This window comes from Spermophilus citellus (assembly GCF_964194105.1).
Source record: "Spermophilus citellus genome assembly, chromosome: 17".
In the NCBI taxonomy this organism is placed as follows: Eukaryota; Metazoa; Chordata; class Mammalia; order Rodentia; family Sciuridae; genus Spermophilus; species Spermophilus citellus.
In genome coordinates, this window is record NC_138199.1 from 30796102 (window position 1) to 30819900 (window position 23799).

Genomic DNA, 23799 nt, shown 5'->3' on the forward strand with positions numbered 1-23799 from the left:
GGCTCAAGCGGTAGCGCGCTCGCCTGGCATGCATGCGGCCCGGGTTCGATCCTCAGCACCACATACCAACAAAGATGTTGTGTCCGCCGAGAACTAAAAAATAAATATTAAAAAATTCTCTCTCTCTCTCTCTCTCTCTCCTCTCTCACTCTCTCTTTAAAAAAAAAATTCAATTATGGAGATGGTTGCAAAACTGAAATTTATTTTTTAAAAAAATCACTGAAATATACACTTAAAACTGGTAGATTTGTGTCCTGTAAATTATACCTCAAGAGCAGGGTGTGGTGCCATGCCATAATCCCAGCAACTCACAAATTCACAGCCAGCCTCAGTATTTTTAAGAAGGCCCTAACCAACTTAGTGAGACCCATCTCAAAAAAAATAAATTAATTAAATAAAAAATAAATTTTTTTAAAACAAAGAACTGAGGATGTGTCTCACTGGTTAAGCATCCCTGGGTTCAATCCTACACATATGTGTGTGTGTGTGTGTATATATATATCCTTTTTTGTTTGTTTGTTTGTTTGTTTTTGAGACAGGTCTTGCTACGTTACTCTGAGTGACCTCAAACTCCTGGAATCAATGGATCTTCCTGCATCAGTCTCCTGAGCAGCTGAGCCTACAGGCATGTACCACTATACCCAGTTAAAAAGTTCTTTTAAAAAAAGGAGAGCATCTATAAATTATGCCTTCAAAGTTGCTTACAAAAAATGTATAGCAGCCAAGCCTAGTGGTGCATGATTGCAATTCCAGTGACTCAGGAGGCTGAGGCAGGAGGATAATAAGTTAGAGACCATCTGGGCAACTTAGCAAGACTCTGTCTCAAAATAAAAAATAAAAGAACTGTTGTGGGGCGAGGTGGCACATGTCTACAATCCCAGCGGCTCGAGAGGCTGAGGCAGAAGGATCGCCAGTTCAGAGCCAGCCTCAGCAACAGCAAGGCACTAAGCAACTCAGTGAGACCCTGTCTCTAAAACAAATACAAAAAGGGCTGGAGATGCGGCTCAGTGGTTGAGGGCCTCTGAGTTCAATCCCCGGTTCCAAAAAAAAAAAAAGAACTGGGGATATAACAAACAAAACAAAAAACAATAAAAAAAAATTTGTTTAAACCAAAAAGTATAACATTGTATCATGAATTTATTAATATATTTATATGTAATACATGACAAGAATAGCATCATGAATACAGAAAGAGGTAAATGGTTTCAACATTTATTTGCAGTAAGATAATATTAATTAACTGAAAAGACATGGAATCTTGTAATAGAGAATAAGTAATAGAAAAGTTTACAAAAGTATTTGTTTACATAATAAAATACTATGTAGCTCAGAACCAAATGAACTATGGGTAATTAAAGAGAAATACAATACTACATGTCACTTACTCTCATTGCAAGAGAAAATGAGTAAAGATAAAATTAGCTGCAGATCTAAAGACAAACTATAAGTAGTAGAGAGTAAAAGAATAACAAAAGTAGAGTAGGAAAAAAGAAAATACATATAATCATTTGTTTTGTCTCAAACTAGAAAATTGCCTGTGAAGATCCATTTGGGAAATTATAATGAATTTATTTATATATTTATACAAGAATGATCCGAAATCACTATCAATAATCATTCTCATAACACAAATGTGAATAACACTAAACAATTTATGTAAATGTTGGAAAACATATAATTTGTAATAAATAAGTACAGATTAGTGTAATCTTATACTAGGAGATACTATATCCCATTTTTAAAAATGAATAAACAAAAAACTTTTACAAAGTAAATAAATGACCTTATTAGGATCACATATGTGGTCTGCCACATTTTTTTTTTTTAATATTTATTTTTTAGTTTTCGGCAGACACAACATCTTTGTTTGTATGTGGTGCTGAGGATCGAACCCGGGCCGCACGCATGCCAGGCGAGCGCACTACCGCTTGAGCCACATCCCCAGCCCTCTGCCACATTTCTTAACAAACTACTTACTTCATAAGTAGGTGTTCTCTTTGGCTCTTTAATTTCCACATCCTATGGCCTATCTACTGACATCGTGTTGGTTCTATTTAAAGTATTGGAGACTGAAAGAGAACGTTTATCTTCCTTGCAATCTACAGATAATAATCCTCTTGGATATCTGATCCTCTGGTTTGGTTTCAAATACTATGATACCAGTCTGTGATTAGATTTCTTGATGAGACAGCAATACTGGCTGCCTCAATTACAGTATTTTTAAATTTAATGTGATCCCTACTGCCAATTAATGAAAATTCAAGGACATGCTATAAGGACAACTTTTAGTTATCTAAAGAGAAGGTCTTCCCTCTATGAACAAGACACTGCATTTAATACTGTCATGGGTTGGAGGCAGGCAGAAAGGAGAAAACAGAAGAATATACATTCACATATGGCTTTATCTGATACCACAGAATACCCAGAAATGGAATTTCAGCAAATAGTCTAGGCTATATTCAAACTTTCCTTTTCTATGTGTTGTGTATTTCCCAGACAACAAGACAATAAGAGAAAAATATGTGCTCTTGGTCAGTTGCCCCTGGGTTTCTGGAATTGTCTTAACCTTAACTTTAGATTTTGGCTTCTTAAGTCAGCATATATTTTATGATATAAAGTGTTAAAACAGTGTGAAGTCAGTATAGCACAATAATCCCTTGTCATGTCTTCCTCTGTATTGGTAATTGGGAAACTTAGGACTGGGAATATAGCTTAATAAAAGAACACTTGCCTAGCATGTGCAATCCCCATCACCACACACAGAAAAAATTCCAATCCAAGAAATTGGAAAACTTTTTCAATAAAGGGAAAGACAGCAATAGGCTCTGTCGGCCATATACAATCTCTCAAGCATATTCTTTTTTCAGTCCTTGAGATCAAACCCCATTGCTTTGTGCATGACTACCAAAGCTACACCCTCAGTCCCCCCCCTTTTTTTTTAATGTATAAATCATTCTTAGTTTGGGAGCTGAACAAAAGCGGGTCACAGGTTGGATCTTGCCTGTGAGCTACTGTCAGCCCCTTATATAAATAAATACATAGCAAACATTTTGCCACATTTACTCTAGAACTTTCTATCTAAACATACATATTACTATTTTATTATTGAAGAGTCATGTGATATTAGACAAAAACACTTCTTCATATATATCCTGAGAACAAGAACATTCTCTTGTATAACCACAGTACAATGATAAAATTAAGAAATGTGGCACTGGCCAGGGATTGTAGCTTAGTGGTACAGTGCCTGCCTAGCATGTGTAAAGCACTGGGTTCGATCCTCAGCACCACATAAAAATAAATAAATATAGGTATTGTGTCATTCTACAAGAGAGTATGTGTGTGTCTGTGTGTGTGTAAAGAAATTCAACACTGATATAATCCTATAATCCATACATATAGTTGAATGTACATAGTTCATATTAAAATTTCAACAAATTGGGCTGGGATTGTAGCTCAGTAGTAGAGTTGTTGCCTGGCATGTGGGAGGCCCTGGTTCAACCCTCAACACCACATAAAAATAAATACTGTAAAAAAAAATCTTGAAAACTAAAAAATATTTTTTTAAAAATTTAACAACTGTCTTAGTAATGTCCTTTAAAGCACTTTTGTTTCTAATTCAGGATCTCCTATTATGCTTAAATGCCAATCTCTCCTAAACCAGCTTCTGATACATGGTTTAAAAATATATCACCTTTGGGGGGCTATCGTTGTGGCTCAGTGCTTGCCTAGTTCATGTGAGGCCCTGGGTTCGATCCTCAGCACCACATAAAAATAAATAAAATAAAGGTATTGACAACTACAATTAAAAAATAAATATTAAAAAAAAAAAGAAACATACCATCTTTGGGTTACTGACAGAACAGACAAACCAGAACAAAAAGAACAAAAAGCCCAACACATTATGGAAGGATTCCCAAGTTCTGAAGAAGTTAATCAACCATATTTGTCCTCCTGGTATATACTAAGCATAACTCCTAACTGAATATAGTAAACATTTGCAAAACATATAGTATCCTGACATGAAGATACATGCCTGTAATCCCAGCTACCCAAGAGGCTGATGCGGCAGAATCACTTGAGCCCACAAGATCAAGACCAGTCTGGGACACACAGTGGGACCCTAACCAACATAAAACAAAAGAGTACTGACAAATGCTAGGACATAAAAAGAACTCCTCCTACAAATCAAAAAAGAAAAATAGGGCCTTTTTTTTAAAAGGACAAAATATTTTAACAGACACTGCCAAAGATATGTAAATAGCCATTAAACCCCATGAAAAGGCACTCAACATAACCAATCAAGGAAAGATATTAAAACCATACTGAGCTGGGCACAGTGTTGTAGGTCTGTCATCCCAGTTATTTGAGAGGCTGAGTGGGGAAGATGGCTTGAGCCCATGAGTTCAAGACCAGCCTGGGCAACAAAGTGAGACACCCTCTCATAACAAAATAAAAACCATATAAAAGAGTACTACACATCCTGGACTGGGGTCCTGGCTCAGTGGTAGAGTGCTCGCCTAGCACGTGTGAGGCCCTGAGTTTGATCACCACAGATAGATAAGATAGACAGACAGACAGATAAATAAATAAATAAATAAAGGTGTTGTGTCCAACTACAGCTAAAAAATAAATTTAAAAAATGCTTAAAAGAAAAGAGTACTACACATCCATCATAATGGCTGAAATTCAAATGTCTGTCAACATCAAAGGTTGGAGAGGACATAAAGCAAACAGAATTCTTGTGCACTGCTGCCAGGAGTATAAAATTTCTGTCTTGATGAAAAAGTATGGAAATTTGTTACAAAACTAAACTTATAATCTGCCCTATGACCCAACAATTCCAGTCTCAGTATTTATGCAGAAAAATGGAATTGTAAGTCTACAAAGAGACCGGGATAAGAATGTTCACAGCAATTTTATTCATAAAAGCCAAAAAAGGATTATATGAGAACACCATTGCCCATGAATCAGATAAAAATAAATTCCTAGAAACCCCCAAATTACCTAACTCAAGAAAATTTTTAAATATCTCAATAGATTTAATAACAGTGTGAGGCATTGGGTTTGATCCTCAGCACCACATTAAAAAAAAAAATAAAGGTATTGTGTCTATTAAAAGAGGGGGAGAGGGAGAGGGAGGGAGGGAGGGAGAGAGAGATTGAATCTGTAATCAAAAACCTCCCAAGAGGCTGGGCATGATGACATACACCTGTAATTCCAGTGGCTCCAGAGGCTGAGGCAGGAGAATTGCCAAGTTCAAAGTTACTCTCAGTCATTTAGTAAGGCCTACCTTATCGAGTCCTGTTAATGAGTCCCTGTCTCAAAATAAAAAATAAGAAATAAAAAGGCTAGAGATGTAGCTTAGTGGTCAAACACCCCTGGGTTTAATCCCCAGTACAAAAACAAAAACCTCCCTAGAAAGAAAAGTCTAGAATCAAATGGCTTCCCTGATGAAAGAATCACTCTATATCATATATATATATATATATATATATATATTTTTAGTTGTAGATGGACGTAATACCTATATTTCATTTATTTTTGTGGGGTGCTGACGATCAAACTCAGTGTCTCAGATGTGCCAGGGAAGCACTCTGCAACTGAGCCACCCTCAGCCCCTACATATCTTTTACACATAAGTTTATATATATATGCTGTCATTCACCATTTGTTCTCTAAAACAAACACATTGTTTGTTTTATTTTGTGGAATTTCTTATTTTTTATATTAATTTATGTATAATAGTTGCTCTCCAGATTTCATTATATATTTGATTTATCATAATTTGCTTTATCATTTCATATGATTAGATAGTTAGGTTCTTTCTCTCTTTTTTTTGCTATTAAATATAATGCTGTGATGAACATCATTATATTCCTTTTTTTTTTTTTTTTTTTTGGTCAATTTGAGGGTAAAAGAAGTAAAGGAAAATAAGGCAATGTGTACAGCTGTTAAAATCTGAGCAACTAAGACAGGAAAAATAAATCAAAGCCATCCAAGTTTCAAAGGAATAAGTAAAACAGCTCCATTTGCAGACAATGTGCTCCTAAATATAGAAATTCCAAAGAATTCAAAAGAAAGCTATCAAAGCAAATAAATTCAGCTAACTTGTCAGATACAAGATTAATACACAAATCAGCTATGTTTATATACAGCAGCAATAAAAAATTCAGAGAGAAAATTTAGAAAGTAATTCCATTTAGAAATAAATTTAATGGAAGTGAAACATTTGCACATTTAAAACTCAAAAATAGGGAGTGGAGAGACAGTTCATTGGTAGAGTACTTGTCTAGCATGTATAAGGTCCTGTTTGAATTCCTAGCACCACAAAACAAAAACAAACCCTTTGAAATACAGCTCTAAAAAATTAAAGATCTAAACAGATATTTAGAAAGTCATCCTGTGTTCATGGATTTTAGAAGACTTAATATTTGAATTTTAATGGGCCCTAAAATAATCCTTATAAAGAATAAAAAAGTTGGGAGAGAAAAACTTCTTGAAATCAAACCTACTACGAAGGCACAAATAATCAAAATAGTGTGGTGCATCTATTTTGCATATTCTAGGCTATCAAAATATTGTAGGCATACAAAAAAATGTAATAGAATCAAGAGTTCAGAAATAAACCTAGATAATATGGTGAACTCATTTGAAAAGAAGACCAAGACATGCAAACTTCTATGTATCAAAATATTTTATCAGGGTTGGGGTTGTGGCTCAGAGGTAAAGCTCTTGCCTAGCATGTGTGAGGCACCAGGTTTGATTCTCAGCACCACATATCAGTAAATAAAGGTCCAACAACAATTAAAAACAATATTAAAAAAAATTATCAAGAAAAGGAAAAGATAAACTACAGAATGGGAGAAAATGTTTGCAAATCATGATAAAGATTTAATATCCTGAGCTGGGAGTATAACTCAGTGGTACAACACTTGCCCAGCAGGCTAGAAACCTTGGGTTAAGCACTGCACCAAAAAAAACCAAAAAGATTTAATACCCTGAATATGTATAAAGAACTTCTACACCTTAATGAAAAAGGAAAAAAACAACAATTTCACAAATGGGCAACAAAGAAATACAAATGGCACATGAAAAGACCTTCAATATCACTAGTCATTAAAGAAATGCAAATCAAAACCTCAATGAGATCTTCACACCTAGTATGATGGCTATAATCAAAATAACATAATTGAAACTATAACATTGTCACAGATGTAGAGATACTGGAACATTTTTAATCTGCTGGTAGTATAGCTACTATGGTGTAGTTTGACAGTTCCTCTAAGATAAACAGAGAACCTAGGATTCCATTCCTCAGTATACATTCAAAATTGAAAACAGGAACTTGTTGAGAAAACAGTATCACAAAATATGGCCATTTGACATGATCAGTACTCTGAACTAAAATGTAGACTGAAAATCAAGATCTCTCTGATCTTCTTTTGTGATCCTCTCTCTTCCTCAAAGCCAAAAGAGAGACTTTCTCTGAAAGTTTTAAACTGTGTGCTGTTCCGAGTAATTTCTCCATCCTGCCCAGGACATGAATGAATCATCTCTTTGTCCAGAGTATCCATGGTGCATGTGCTACCCACCCATTAATGACTTAACAAACTTCTTTTGTAACCTGATGTAACTGCTACAGTATCCAATGCTTGGGTCAATTAATGATTTAATAGCCCTTAAGCACAAGAGTAGTACTATTGGCAATTTGGATGTGTCAAAGAGAAATCATAAAGTATTTCCTATAAGTAAAACAGCAACTTAAGATAAGTTCTTGATTTAATAAGGAGGGAAAAAAAACTATGCTTTTGTTGATAAAATCTATAGTAAGAATGACTATTCATGAAATTATGAAGAAAAAAATCTGTGCTAGTTTTGCTATCACACTTAAACTGCAAAAATTATGGCTACTGTGCATGATAAATGTTCAGTTAAAATGGAAAAGACATGGGGCTGAAATGTGATTCAGTGCTAGAGTACTTGTGTAGCATTCATGCAGGTCTAGGTTCCATCCCCATGGAGAGGAAGCGAGAAAGAGAGGAGAGAGGAAAAGAGGGAGGGAGGGAAGGAAAGTGTAAGTCACTCTATAAATTAGACATTGGGACAATATAGTATCTTTTACATATATGTAAGCCATCCTATAAATAGTAGGAAATTGAGCACATATAATATTTGGAATGCTGGAGCAAAATGAGTAAAAGAGATGGTTTGTGGAAAGTCTCTAGATAGCCACAGGATGGTGGGCTAGTTGCCAAGGAAACAAACTACATACTCAGGTTTGGAACTCACAACCTCACCCTTAACCTTCAGGAGAAAGAAAAGACTCTGAAGGTTGAGTTAATTACGAGTGACCAATAATTTAATCAATCACAATAATAAAAAGCCTAAAAGGACTGAGTTCAGAGGCTTCCAAGAAAGTAAAGAAGAACTTATCTAGCATTCTAGACTTCATTCTACATCTCTTTATCTGGCTGTGTGAAGAGAAGTATTTGTATCTTTAAAACATCCTATATAATCATGATAAACTGTTTCCCCTAATACTGTAAACTACTCCAGCAAAATAATAAAACCCCAAAAAGGGGTTGTTAAACCGAGATTTCTAGCTGGCCAGTCAGAAACACAACCTGGAAATTTCAACTGGCATCTGAAGTGGGGATGGGGCAGTCTAATGGGACTGAACCCTCACCCTGTGGGATCTGACACTGTCTGTAGATACCATTCGTACAAAAATTGAATTAGAGGACATTGAGTTGATGTTTGCTGCAGAACTGATTGACTGCTTGATGTTTGTAGATACATCTGGTATAAGAAGCATGTTGTGAGAGCATATTAAGAATCCTTCTACTGAGCAAACTCTAGATCTCTTTATATTTTTGTTTTTTACTCTGACATAACCCTTGAACACTTACAAAATAGACTGCTCCAAAGCTTCCATGGCCAATTTCTCTGAGATCTGTGAAGAGCTTTTCTGGATCTTCTTTGAAGAAGAGCTCTGCAATTTCGGGGTCCTTTAGACTGCCTGCTCTGTTAGTTGATGGCATCCTGCTGGGCAGTCAGCTGTCTTATTCTAATTTTATACTGCTATCCCAATCCTTGGTTCATCTGTATGAATGAAGCCACGTTGGCATAAAGTACTGTAGAGAAATAAGAAAAAAAAAAGTACGAATGTTAAAAGCTGCTAAAAATAATTAAGATCATTTACTGACAGCACCCAAAAAATTATGTCAGGCCTAGAATTTCACTGAAATGATAGTGTGGGCTACTATTGCAGTAGTTCCTAAGCCTAGCTCATTATCATAATCACCTGAGGCACTTAAAAAAATTTCTACAGTAAAGAACTTTTAAAATTTAGATACACTTTATATTTCGGGAGAATTTCTATATCAATATTTATTACTATTTATTTTCTATTTCAATATTTATTTCTATATCAAAATTTATCTAATTCTAAACTGGGCATGATAGTGTGGTGGTACATGCTTGTAATGCCAGTGACTGGGGAGGCTAAGGCAGGAGGATCTCAGGTTCTAAGCCAGCCTAGACAACTTAGTGAGATGCTGTCTCAAAATAAAAAATAAAAATGACTGGATATGTAACTCAGTGGTAAAGCACCCCTGGGTTCAACTCCCAGTACCAGGAAAAAAAAAGAAAGAAAGAAAATAAAGAAAAAAAGGCTCAGGGCTGGGGTTGTGGCTCAGCAGTAGAGCACTTACCTAGCACGTGTGAGGCCCTGGGTTTGATCCTCAGCACCACATATAAATAAATAAAATAAAGGTATTATGTGCATACAACTAAAAAATAAATATTAAAAAAAGGAAAAAAGGTTCATCTAATTCGAAATAGTCTGCGAGCAGAAGAGAGAGTACAATACAAAGATTATTAAAAGCAAACAAAATAGCTAGGCATGGTGGTTCACACCTATAATCCCAGCATCTTGGAGGCTGAGGCTGGAGAAGCATAAGTTCAAAGCCAGCCTCTGAAACTTAGTGAGACCCTGTCTCAAAATAAAACAGATGGACTGGGGATATAGCTTAGTTGGTAGAGTACTTCCCTCACATGCACAGGGCCCTGGGTACAATCCCCAGCACCACACACACAAAAAAATAAAACAGAAAAAAGATAAAACAGAACAAGGGTTGGGTTTGTGGCTCAGTGGTTAAGTGCCCCTGGGTTCAATTCCCTGGTGTACACACATACACACACACACACACACACAAAAAAAAAAAACACATACATAATAACCCAAGATTTACTCACAGTGTGTTTTGTTTGTTTTTGTTTGTTTGTTTAAGTATTTTTTTAGTTGTGGACATAATGCCTTTATTCTTATTTATTTATTTTTATATGGTGCTGAGGATCAAACCCAGTGCCTCACCCGCGCTAGGCGAGTGCTCTACCACTGAGCCACAACCCCAGTCCCACGGTGTTTTTAACAACAAGACTCTATTAATGATCTTTATATATATAATACACAAAAGATGTAACATGGCACACTTTTTATTCCTTTCAGATGCCACATGACTGTATTAACCAAATCATACGCAGTAGAAGAAAGATGAATTCAACACAGATAACTGATTTACCAGATGTACATTAATATATGGCCTTTATCAACTAACTCTTTAGCTAAGAAGACCTAGAGATAACCAGTCAATTCCTTGGTGGTTCTGCTACCAATTCCTGTGTATCAGATTCTCCAATTTTTAAAATAGCTGTCCTAATTGAGACACTTCAGAATCTGGGTTCTGGAATGATGTAGCCTGAATATGAATCTCAGCAACACTATTTATAAGCTGTGAATTTGGGTAGTCTCATTTTCCTAATCTGTAAAAATGAAAATAATAACCTATTCCATAGAATAGTTGTGAGAATTAAATGAGTTAATAAGTGTAAGCACAGACTAGTACTATGGCATAATAAATGCTAGCCATTCTCTTAATTTCAGTAATTTAAAAAAACTTCAGAGGGCTGGGGATGTGGCTCAAGCGGTAGCGCGCTCGCCTGGCATGAGTGCGGCCCAGGTTCGATCCTCAGCACCACATACAAACAAAGATGTTGTGTCCGCCAAAAACTGAAAAATAAATTAAAAAAAAAAAAAAAAAAAAACTTCAGAATTGCCAGGCATGGTCAAATGCACTTGTAATTCCAACAGTTCAAGAGGCTGAGGCAGAAGAATCTCAAGATTCAGGCCAGATTCATCAATTCAGTGAGACCCTGCCTCAAAATAAAAAATAAAAGGGGCTGGAAATGTAGCTCAGTAGTAAAGTATCCAGGGTTCAATCCCTAGTGCCCAAACGAAACAAAATAAAACCCCTTTAGAACTGATTTCATTAGACTTCTAAGGGGAAAAAAGCTCCAATTCTTCCTATGCAATTTTAATTCCTGTTAGAAGATGTCTTTGCAGCTATATAAAACATATTCATCTGTCCTTTCTAACTCCCTAACATAATACTACACTGCAGTCAAAAGGTATAAACTGTCAAATTTGTATTTCATTTCTAACATATACCCAAGGTTGCCCCATATACTTTAACCAATTTCCATACTTTGGAAATTACTTAGAACAAGTACCAATTATATTTTTCCCAAGACATGTGAACACAGAAAGGTTACTTGACTTCTCATCCCTAAAATGAGACAGTTGAACTAAATTCCATTTAAATTGTTAATATTTACGGGGCTAGGAATGTAGCTCATTGGTAAAGCACCTGTGTAGCATATGTGAGGCCCAGGGTTAGACTCCCAGCATAGCCAGAAGGGGGGAAAAATTGTTAATGTTTAATTAATTGGGCTGGGGTTGTAGCTCAGTGGTATATAGAGCACCTGCCTAGCACATGTGAGGCACTGGGCTTGAGCCTCAGCACCACATAAAAATAAAATAACAGTACTGTGTCTACAACTTAAAAACAAAATTTTAGGGGATGGGCTGTAGCTCAGTGATCAAGCGCTTGCCTCACATGTGTGAAGCACTGGGTTTGATCCTCAGCACCACATAAAAATAAATAAAGATACTGTGTGTTCATCCACAACTAAATAAATATTTTTAAAATTTTTTTTTTTTTAATATTTTTTTTGTTGTAGATGGACACAATACCTTTATTTTTATGTGGTGTTGAGGATCAAACCCAGTGCCTCACCCGTGCAAGGCGCGTGCTCTACCACTGAGCCACAACCCCAGCCCCTTTAAAAAAATTTTAAAGAGAATTAAAAATATATAATTAATTGATCTCTAAAAGGCTTTAAATAAAAACAGTGTTAAGATCTTATTTAAATTTTTTGAATGATGAAGTTTTAATATTCTAAGAATTATTTTATGCCAGGCATGGTGGTGCATGCCTATAATCCTAGCAATTTAGGACTCTGAAGCAAAAGGATCTCGAAAGTTTGAGGCCAGCCTCAGCAATTAAGCAAGACTGTCTCAAAATAAAAATGGATAGGAATATTGTCCAGTGATAAGAGTATCACTGGGTTCAATCCCCAATAATATCACCATCCCCTACACAAAGAATTACTTCATGTAAAAATTTTCTAATCAGATCCATGACATATCTTCTCTTTTATCTGCCTAACAAATTCCCACTCAAATCTTTCAAGATTAGATTAAATGTCATAATGTATACAAATTTTAACCCTATTAGCAAGAGTTGGTCACTCTTTATACTTCAAGACATTCTGCAGTATTTATAATATTATATTGCAATTCTCTCTTCTGTACAAAATGTGTCTTATTAATCTTTGTATCATCTCTCCACCTCCACCTCCTACCACCTACTTCCTACAGTTAATATTAAACTAAAGAATATACTTAATTTGGGCTGGGATTGTGGCTCAGTGGCAGAATGCTCGCCTAGCACGTGCAAGGCCCTGGGTTCAATCCTCAGCACCACATAAAAATAAATAAATAAAATGAGGGATTTAAAAAATGAATATACTTAATTATATTCTGTACAACATCTTAAAATTATTGTCCTTATGTATTTACTGAACAAACAGCATGTACAAGATTATGATATACAAAACATTAAAGTTGATATAAATAGAGTAAATTCATAGCACCCTCTAGAAAATCAGATAGATAAAAAAATACTAAGGGAATTAGAACACTTGTTCTACCAACTACCAAAAGATAACACATATCTACTGATCTTCTTAACAATATAAAAAAAAAGAAAACTTAAGGGTGGGGTATAGCTCAGTGGTAGAGTGCCCGCCTTCTGAGAGAATCAAAGTTCAATTCTAGCATTGCAAAATATAAAGAAAACTTGGGAGGATGGACCATGGAAAAAGACACCTAAAGCAGAAAGATAAACGATAAACTTGGGGGGAAGGGATGTCTGAAATTTATGTAGAAAAGGGTTAATATCCCTAGTATATAAAATAGAGATTTGAAAAACATATCTCAAATGTGTAATTTCTAGAAAATACAAGAAAAAGACAGTAAAAGAGTAAACCTATGAAGATGACAAACAGACATGAAAATATGCTCAACACCACTGAAGGTAAGGGAAATACAAATTAAAACCATCCTAAGATTTCATTTACTATCTATCAGAAAGGCAAAACCCCACTATACACTGACAGTAAGATAGAAGGAACACATACACTTTCATTAACAGTAATAATGCAAAAGAGTACAAGCATTACTAAACAAATCTAGTAAATTCATAGTCATTTACCACTTCACCCCAAATCCTCCTTTAAGAAATCTGTAGCAAGAAAGAATATTTACACTAAATATAAGAAATGATAAATGCACAATGTAGTTCACGAAGGGCCATTTGTGTTAACAGAAGATTACAAATAAGTTAAATGTCTATCATATGGCACTGATCAAATAAATCGTGAATCTACATTAAGTACCAGCAAACTCTCTCTGTAAAAGGTGAGATAGTACACATTTTAGGCTTTGTGAGGCAAAAGACAAAATCAAGGATATTATGTAGGTATTTATAAGATTTTTTTTATAAAAATGTATTGACAATATTCAAAATATAATTAATTTTTTTTGTAATGCCAGTTTAGTAATGGAAACAATAAAATTCTCTTTTAGGGGGATTACATTTTGCTAAATAGGTACAAAGTAAAGTTATCTGTTCATCAAAATTTCTTCCATTCATCTATTAAAGCTGATCTATAATGACATTTACTTATTTCATTTTTGAAAATTTCACACATCCAAGTACTGCCAAATATTGATACAAATCCACAAACATATGGTTTTAATTGAGTATATCTGTCTCTCAAAAGACACTTATAAAATTCCATTGGCGGGCTGGGAATGTGGCTCAAGCGGTAGCACGCTCGCCTAGCATGCGTGCAGCCCGGGTTCAATCCTCAGCACCACATACAAACAAAGATGTTGTGTCTGCCGGAAAAAAAAATAAAAAATAAAAAATAAATATTAAAAAATTCTCCCCCTCTCTCTCTCTCTCTTAAAAAAAAAAAAAAATTCCATTGGCTTCTTCTCTTGATAGTTGACTTTACCATGTCAGCACTTTGCAGATCAATTGAAAGTTAAATGGAAGCTCCTCAACTTCAATTAAATGAACATTAAAAAATATGGAAATTTCCTCTGCATCTTCATCAAGGTTCTAAAAAATAGTGCTGAAATTTAGTTTAAACTCAGAAAACACACCTGGGCAAATCTGTGTCGGAACTGAAATCTTACTTTTTGTTTTAGCATCTGACAGCATGCAAAGCACATTAAAAAAACTTGACATTGTGATTCAAAAAAACATTGTCAAATGACTTTACAATAGAATATTTCAAATAAGTATAATTTTGCCTTGTAATTTTAATTTAAATGCATTCAGAAACACTATCAAGTCTGCACCAAAGTAAATATTCAAAGTCATTCAGTGTTCAATAATAATGGTTAAATCTCTTACTCAAAATAATTTTATTTGAGTCATAGATTCAAAAAAGCCACAACTTTAGCCCAAATATACCATCAACCTGCTGTGTGGTAGGTAGGCAGTATGGAAAGTCAAGATAGCTTCCGTAGGTGCCAAAATTTCAGTGCAGAAGATGGCAAAGTCCAAAAGAGTTAAGTTCACATTGAGGTTACTGGTTGAATAACACAAAACAGATTCAATTATTTTCCACAAAATATCTGCTAATAATAAAAGGTAATAAACAGGTTTTAAAATATAAATGAATCCAACTAAGTCTTTTTCTGCTTGATACATATTTTCACCACCATCAATTCTTGTTTTGTTGTGGTTATTATTAACTGTTTTGGTACTGGGGAATGAATCCAGGGGTGCTTAACCAGTGAGCATCACATCCCAGCCCTTTTTTACATTTGAGACAGGGTCTGCTAACCTCACTAAATTGCTGAGGTTGGCCTCAAATTTGCAATTTGCCTGCCTCAACCTTCTGAGTTGCTAGGATTAAAGGCATGGGCCCCCACACCCAGCCCTTTTCATTTACTTTATTTACTTATTTTTTAAATTTTGAGATAGTGTCTTGCTAAATTGCTGAGGCTGGCTTTGAACTTGCAATTCTCCAGTCTTAGCCTCTAGAGTTGATGAGATTACAGGCTTGTTCCACCACATCCAGCTTCACCACCATCAATTCTAACACATGAAATTCCACTTCAGGTGATGCTGAATTAATCTTTGCTCACCTCTGAAAATATTCTCACCTGGCTAACTATTTAGGCCCTTCAAATGTGGCATGTTCTCCTCAAATAAGCAAGCAAGCAGTATAAAGTAAGTTTTGTTGACTCATCAAGAACCAAGGATAATCACGCAAAATCATTAATGTTTGTTTTTTGTTTTTGTTTTTTAATATGTATTCTCTAGTTATTGATGGACCTTTATTTTATTCATTTATTTATATGTGGTGCTGAGAATCGAACCCAGTGCCTCACACATGCCAGGCAAGTGCGCTATCGCTGAGCCACAACCCCAGCCCTAATGTTGTTTTTTAATGGACTATTTGCTATTGCTCCTAATGTACACAACTCTTGGAACAGTTCTTCTCAAAGTAAAGTTAATTGTCCTAAGTGATTTTCTAAGTACACATTTTTTCCACTGCTGCAATCAAATATGTCTAAATCACTCATCATCAGTAAAGGACTCTCCATGCCTGGCTAATATGAAAGTTATTTAATTTTAGTCACAGTCTCATTTTCATGTTTTATTTTCGTGAAGAAATCCTGCCATAACAACATAGTCTATTTTAATTTTTTTAAATTTTTCAGTTGCTTTGCAATCAGTTGATACTATTGTGATAGGACTTAGTCTGGAAATACCTATGCATATCACATTATTTTAGCTAAGTTAGTGTTATTGCTTCTTTGCTACCTAATTTGATAACAAAACAACATGCACTCTCATCGACTTTACTTGTTGTGACATGATGGATATGCACTGGCAATAAAAATAAATACATTATGGGGCTGGGGATGTGGCTCAAGCGGTAGCGTGTTCGCCTGGCGTGCGTGCAGCCTGGGTTCGATCCTCAGCACCACATACAAAGATGTTGTGCCCGCGGAGAACTAAGAAAAAATAAATAAATATTAAAAAAATTCTCTCTCTCTCTCTCTTTCCCCCCCCCTCACTCTCTCTTTTAAAATAAATAAATAAATAAATAAATAAAATACATTAAATGTTGCAGTTCAGTGATAGGTCTTGAGTTATAATTGCATTAGTGCAATATGTACTGTGTCAAGCTATAGTGTCAAAGGATGAAAATATCACACTGCTGTAACTACTCAATTTTGCCACTGAAGCACAAAAGCCTGCAAATATATAATTGAATAAGTTGAATGTATCTTACATGAAAAACATACTTAGCTAGGAAAACTACAAAAGTCAAGCAGCAGCAGGACAGATTTGATCCTTGTGCCAATTTGGCAACCCCTCATTTATACAATGGAGATTTACAAAGTTATAAAAAGAAAAGAGGAACATGGCTAACTTCTTTTTATAACTGTATAAATCTCCACTGAATAAATGAGGGGTTGCCAAATTGGCACAAGGATCAAATCTGTCCTGCTGCTTGACTTTTGTATGGCTCCTAGCTAAGTATGTTTTTCACATGGCTAATGTATGCTAACTAATCTGTAGGTTATAATTCTGTAAGAAATAAAGCAAAGTGCAGAACAGTGTACATAATATGCTACCTTTTATTTAAGGGTGAAGAAGATGAAGAAAAGATACAAAAAACAATGAAATAATAAATAAAAACCTAAGTTGCCCAGGATGACCTCAAACTTTCGATCTTTCTGCCTCAGACCCTCCAGTTGCTGGGATTACAGGCATGTGCCATCGCACCTGGCCTAATCTTAAAATATTTTAATCTTCATATTATCAATAAATACCATTACCAAAGTATTTAAGATATAGCAAATGAGTAAGTATGTTAATGTCATGAGGAATCAAACAAAACATATTCAAAATCAAAGAAGTAAAAACCTTGCGATCATGCAGAAGTATGAAATCTGAGAGAAATCTATCTTTCTGGTGAAAGGAACTGGGAAAAGGGGACACAGAAAACTGAAAAGTACAGAGGCAATCCTGGAGTAAAGTGGAAAGGAGATTCATTAACTCTGCGTATCAACCCAACACAAAAATTGATGTATACAAGCAAAGAACAAATTCAAAGAAGTAGAGCAAGGACTGAGAACTGTTATATAAACCACTACTCAATTCTCAGACTGCACCTAAGAGATAAGTGCATACACAAAGAGCACAGTCAGGGTTTTCAAAACAGAACTTATATCTCTAGCCATAGAAAATAAGACAGATCTCATCATGTAAGTCATCTAAACTGGGTTAATAGATAAAATTCAAATTATTCTACTTGCAAAAACAAATAAACCATACATACACACATACACGCAAAAGAAAAATATGGCAAAATATCAAGGGACAAAAAACCAACAAATGATTACTTTGAGATGACTCATGTTAGAATTATCAAAGACTTTAAATAGCTATTTATAACAATAATAAATGAAACAATGGCTAACACTCTTAAAACAAAGACAAAGATTCTCAACAGAGAAACCACAAAAAAGAATCATAGGGCTGGGGTTGTGACTCAGTGGTAGAGTGCTTGACTAGCACGTGTGAGGCACTGGGTTTGATTCTTAGCACCACATATAAATAAATAAATAAAATATAAAGGTGCATCAACTACTAAAAGCCATATTTTTAAAAAATATGGAAAAATTAGAACTGAAAACACAGTATCCAAAAAAATTTTTAAACTAACTGCCATGGACTCAATAGCAGAGAACACAATAGAGGAAACAGTCAGTGAACTTGAAGACAAAACAGAGACATAAGTATAGGGAAAAAAAAAATGAGTAGAGCCTGAATGATGAATGGGTCAATATTAAATGGTTTAAGTTTCAATTACTGAACACAGAGAAGAAAAATAGATTAATAGAAAAAAATGGTAATGGTAAATAACTTCCCAAATTTGGCAAAAGACATAAGCTGACAAATTCAAACCCCAAACAGGACAAATTCAAAGAAAATCAAGACTACAAATATCAAAATCAAAATGCTAAAAAAAACAAAATATAAAGTAAAATTAGTATTACAGATTTCTCATTGGAAAAATGGAGTCCAGATAAAGCAGAACAGTTTATTTAAGGATATAAAAGGAAAGAATTGCCAACTCAGAACCCTTTACCTAGTGAAAATTTTTTTCAGTAGTGAAGGTGGAAGCGGGGGGGGGGGGGGGGGGGGGGGAGTACAGATACTCCTAAAGGAAGGAAACTAAGATCACCTATCATCAACAAATTTGCGCTAAAAGAAATGTAAAATACACTAAAAAAAAAAAAGAAAGCTGGAATAAGCTATTTTGGTATCAGACAAAAAACACTTCAGAACTATGAAAATTACAAGTAATAGAGACATTACATAATGATATGTCCTTTTATCAAATTCCAAATTTATATGCACCTAACAACAAACCTTCAACAAACATAAAGCAAAAACTGGTACAACAAAAAAGACAAACTGACAAATTAACAATTACCATTTTGGAGACTCTAACAATTCTCAGAAACTTAAAAAGTAGTGTCAGAAAATCAGTATGACTACAGAGCAACATTATCAATCAACTTGACCTAACTGACATTCCTGATAATCTAATAACAACAGAATACACTCTTTTCAAGTATACATATAACATACATATAAAATAGATCATATACTGAACCTTAAACAAACCTTAACAACTGAAAAAGAACACAATTTGTACAAAATTATGTAATCTGACTATAGTACAATTAAACTTAAAATCTGTTAGAAAAAGATAATTTTTTTTAAGTGCAGTATTGGGGATTGAACCCAGAGGTGCTTTAGCACTAAGTTATATCCCCAATCTTTATTATTTTTTATTTTGAAACCAGGTTTTGCTAAGTTCTCACTAAGATTGTGAGGCTGGCCTCCAACCTGCAATCCTTCTGCCCAAACCTCCCAAATTGTTGGGATTATAAACATGTGCCACGATGCCTGGCAAGAAAATAACATTTTAAAAAATACAAAATATTTAGGGCTGTGGTTGTAGCTCAGATGTAGCGCATTTGCCTAGCATGTGTGAGGCACTGGGTTCAATTTTCAGTGCCAAATAAAAGTAAATGAATAAAATAAAGGTACAAAAAAATACACAACATTATTTAAACACCTCATTTCTAAAAAAAAAAATTGCAAATTAAACAATATAGTCTAAATAACTCAAAGGTCAATGAAGAATTTTTAGGAAAACTAAGATTATGAACTGTGTGAAAATTATAATACAACATAAAATTTATAGGATACAGCTGTAAGCTATACCTAGAGGAAAATTTCTAGCATTAAATGCTATGTTAAGAAAAATAAATTCTCAGATGGTTATGGTGGTACATACCAAGAACAGAACAGAAATTGACAAACTGCAAAACAAAAGCCAACAGAAAAATCTATAAATTAAAAAACTGTTCCTTCCAGTCTAAAGCATAATAAAACTTAAAGCCTCTAGCTAAACTAACCAAGGAAAATAAGAGCAGACACAAATTACTAATAATAGAAAAGAAAGATGATATATCATTACATACCCTATGGACTATAAAATGTTCAGGAATTACAATGAACAGCTCTCAGCTCATCAATTTGAAAATATAGATGACATGAACAAATTATCTGACAGATGTAAGTCACTAAAATTCACTCAAGAAGAAATAAACACTCTGAATAATCATATGTATATTAAAAAAATTAAATTCAGCTGTGTGTGATGGTGCATGCCTGTAATCCTGGTGATATGGGAGGCTAAGGCAGGAGGATTTTAAGTTTCAGGCCAAACACAAAAATTATGAAGACCCTGCCTCAAAATAAAAAATAAAAAGGGCTGGGAGTGTAGCTCAGAGGTAGAGAACCTGCCTATCTGAGTTCAATCTCTAGTGTGGGGGGGGATTGGGGTTGGGGGGTAGACAACAAAGAACATCACAAAAAATGAAGATTTCTGACTAATATACCTCATGATATCAAAGCAAAAATCCTAGTGTGTGGGAGGCCAACCTTACAGGTGACTGAGTTACACTCCCCAGCTGGGTGCTGAGGCTCTCAGTCGCAGAAATGTGGCACCCTTCTTAGGTGCGAGGGTCGGTGTCTCCTCGTGCATGGGTGTGTCTTTCTACAGCCCCATGGGTGAAGCCACACTCACCTGTTCCTTTGTAATATAACCCCTTGCCCTGTTTAGGATAGAATCCTCCATGGAAGTGTCTTGTGTGTATCCCCTTCTCTTACTGTGCCCTTGGGTGTAACCTACCCAGGTGTCAGTCAACCTGCTGACAGTGGACATCATGAAGATAGACTCAGCCCCCTGACACCTGACCCCTTGCCTCATTTAAATAACTTCTCAATAAAAGGGGTCAGCAAGTGCTCTTGCTCTCTCTTTCTGCAGACCCTTAAGGTCAGAGGAGCTGTCACAGCGACCCCAAAGAAAAAGGTATTTGTGTCTCTTGTGTGGTTATTTCATGCAGCCCAGTTAGCACAGTTTAAGTAGAGTGACCACTGAGCCTTTTAGTCACCAAAACAGAAACCCGGCACTAGTGGTTATCAGAAACTGAGAAGGATAGCAAGTAAGAGGTGATGGAGGGAGAACAGTCTATGAGTAAAGAAGTACAGTTGAATAGGAGGAAAAACTTCTAATGTTCTAATAGAATGTCCTGAGGACTAGGATTGTAGCTCAGCGGTAGAACGCTTGCCTAGCACATGCAAAGCACTGGGTTCCATCTTTGGCACCACATAAAAATAAATTAATTAATTAAAGTATTTTGTCTGACTAAAATTTAAAAGAAAATAGAATGTCCTGAGTTTGAGCCCCACTACCATGTGACACCAGGGCAGGGCTAGTAGAATAGTTTGACTCTTCTCAACACAAAGAAACGAGTGATAGTTTCAAGTGACATTTAAGACAATTACCCTGATCACAAACTAGATACATGTATTGAAATATCAGTCTTGGGGCCAGGGATGTGGCTCAAGCAGTATCGCGCCCGCCTGGCATGTGTGCGGCCTGGGTTGGATCCTCAGCACCACATACAAACAAAGATGTGGGTCCGCCGAAAACTAAAAAATAAATACTAAAATTCTCTCTCTCTCTCTTTAAAAAAAATATCAGTCTACCCCCATAAATATTCATAATTGAGTCATTTTTTTATTTTTTAGGTACTGAGGATTTAATCCAGGAAAGCTTTCCCACTGAGCTACACCCCCAGTCCTTTTCACTTTTTGTTTTGAGATGGATCTCACTAAATTGCTTAGGACCTTGCTAAATTGCTGAGGCTGCCTTTGGACTTGCAATTGTCTTGCCTCCAGAGTAGTTGGGATTACAGGCATGTATGTCACCACACCCAGCTGTGTCATTTTTCAAAAAGGAAAGAAAATCAGTCAGGGGCGGTGGCACACGCCTGTAAACCCAGTGAACCCAGTGACTCGGGAGGCTGAAACAGAAGGGTCACAAGTTCAAAGCCAGTCCCAGCAATCATGAGGTGCTAAGCAACTCAGTGAGACCCTGTATCTAAATGAAATACAAAATAAGGCTGGAGATGTGGGTCAGTGGTCAAGTGCCCCTTAGTTCAATCCCCAGAACACGCCCCCCCCCAAATTGAATATACAATATAGAATCTACATGTAATAAAGAGGGCAATATAACAAAACATTAAGGATTACTTTTAGGTAGTTATTATGGCCAATATTATGCACAATATTTACAAGTCAATATACTTTGCTTACATTCCAAATTTTAAAATATAATCATACATTCAACTTTGCCAACCAAAAAAAAGATGCATAACATTTATGCATACGTTACAAAATTAAAAAGTGAAAAATAAGACAAAATAATATAAGAACTATAAAAAAGTTAGAAAGCTCTGAAATATATCATTACACTATTAGGCTAGAATTTTAACAGTATTCATTGCATAACTGCTTCTGTTCTATACATATTCAAATTCTTAAAAGTAAAGTACTTTATTATAAAAATTAGCATCATCCTAGTTGCTCTTCGCTCATTCCAAATATTGCTACAATAAGATTATCGATGTAAAGTAAATAAACAGTCCATCTACAACTAATTGTCCATTTTAAATTGCTATCATGAAAAAATACATGAAAACAAATTAGCAGAGAAGCTTTTACAACAATGCTAATCATAAACTAAACTACTTAATTCTTCTAGTACAGGATTAATAGAGGTTGATAAACTATAGTTTATTTCAGAAGACATAAATGTTAGTAACAAGTTCTTAAAGGTTCTAAGACTGCATATACAATCTTCTTTTAAAAGACTATTAAAGGGCTGGGACTGTGGCTCAGTGGCAGAATGCTTGCTTCACATGTGTGAGGTACTGGGTTCAATTCTCAGCACAAAATAAATACATAAATAAATGAATAAATAAACAAGTAAATAAATAGAAAGTACTGTGTTCATCTACAACTAAAAAAAATACTTTTTAAAAAAAGACTTAGAGGATCAGGGGTTATAGCTCAGCAATAGAGCGCTTGCCTTGCATATATGAGACTCTAGGTTCGATCCTCAGCACCACATAAAACAAAATAATATAAAAAATAAAGGTATTGTGTCCATCTTAAAAAAAAAAAAAACTTTAAAAAAAGGAAAGACTGGGGCTGGGGTGGCTCAGTGGTAGAGTGCTCACCTAGCATGCATGAGGTAGTGGGTTCAATCTTCAGCATCACACAAAAATAAAGTATTTAAAAAAAAAAAGGAAAGACTATTAGATTACTGTGGGAGGCAATATGTGTGCTGACGATTGAACCTGGGGGCACTATATCACTGAGCTAAATGCTATATATCCCAGCCAAGATCTTTATCTTTTGAGACAGGGTCTCACTAAATTGTTGAGGCTGGCCTCAAATTTGTTATTCCCAGATCCCAGCTTCCATATTTGCTGGGATTATTTGTGTACATGACTGTGCTTAGCCAATTACACTTTTTAATGCCAGGTGCAGGGCTGAAACCCCAGCTACTTAGGAGACTGAAGCAACAGGATTGCCAATTTGAAGCCAGTCTCAAATTAGCAAGAGCCTCTTTCAAAATTGGGTTGGGGGGCTGGAGTTGTAGGCCAGTGGTCCAGTGCTTGCCTAGTATGCGTGAGGCCCTGGGTTCGATTCTCATCATCGCATTAAATAAATAAGATAAAGATCCATTGACAACTAAAAAATATTTTAAACACAATTGGGTTTGGATTGTAGTCCAGTGATATAGCACCCCTGGGTTCAATCTCCAGTACCCCCCAAAAAAATAATCTTAAATACTACATTTTTT

The 23799-nt window shown here is 35.3% G+C and overlaps 1 protein-coding gene across 1 annotated transcript in view; it reads right to left on the reverse strand.

Annotated features, from left to right (window-relative positions):
- Window positions 1-23799, reverse strand: part of TAOK1 (TAO kinase 1) — a 136038-nt gene that overhangs the window by 72982 nt on the left and 39257 nt on the right. The window contains exon 2 of the mRNA XM_081270403.1: window positions 8913-9137. Coding sequence (XP_081126529.1) covers window positions 8913-9044 — 132 coding nt within the window. The 5' untranslated portion in view covers window positions 9045-9137. The remainder of the gene's footprint in view (window positions 1-8912; window positions 9138-23799) is intronic.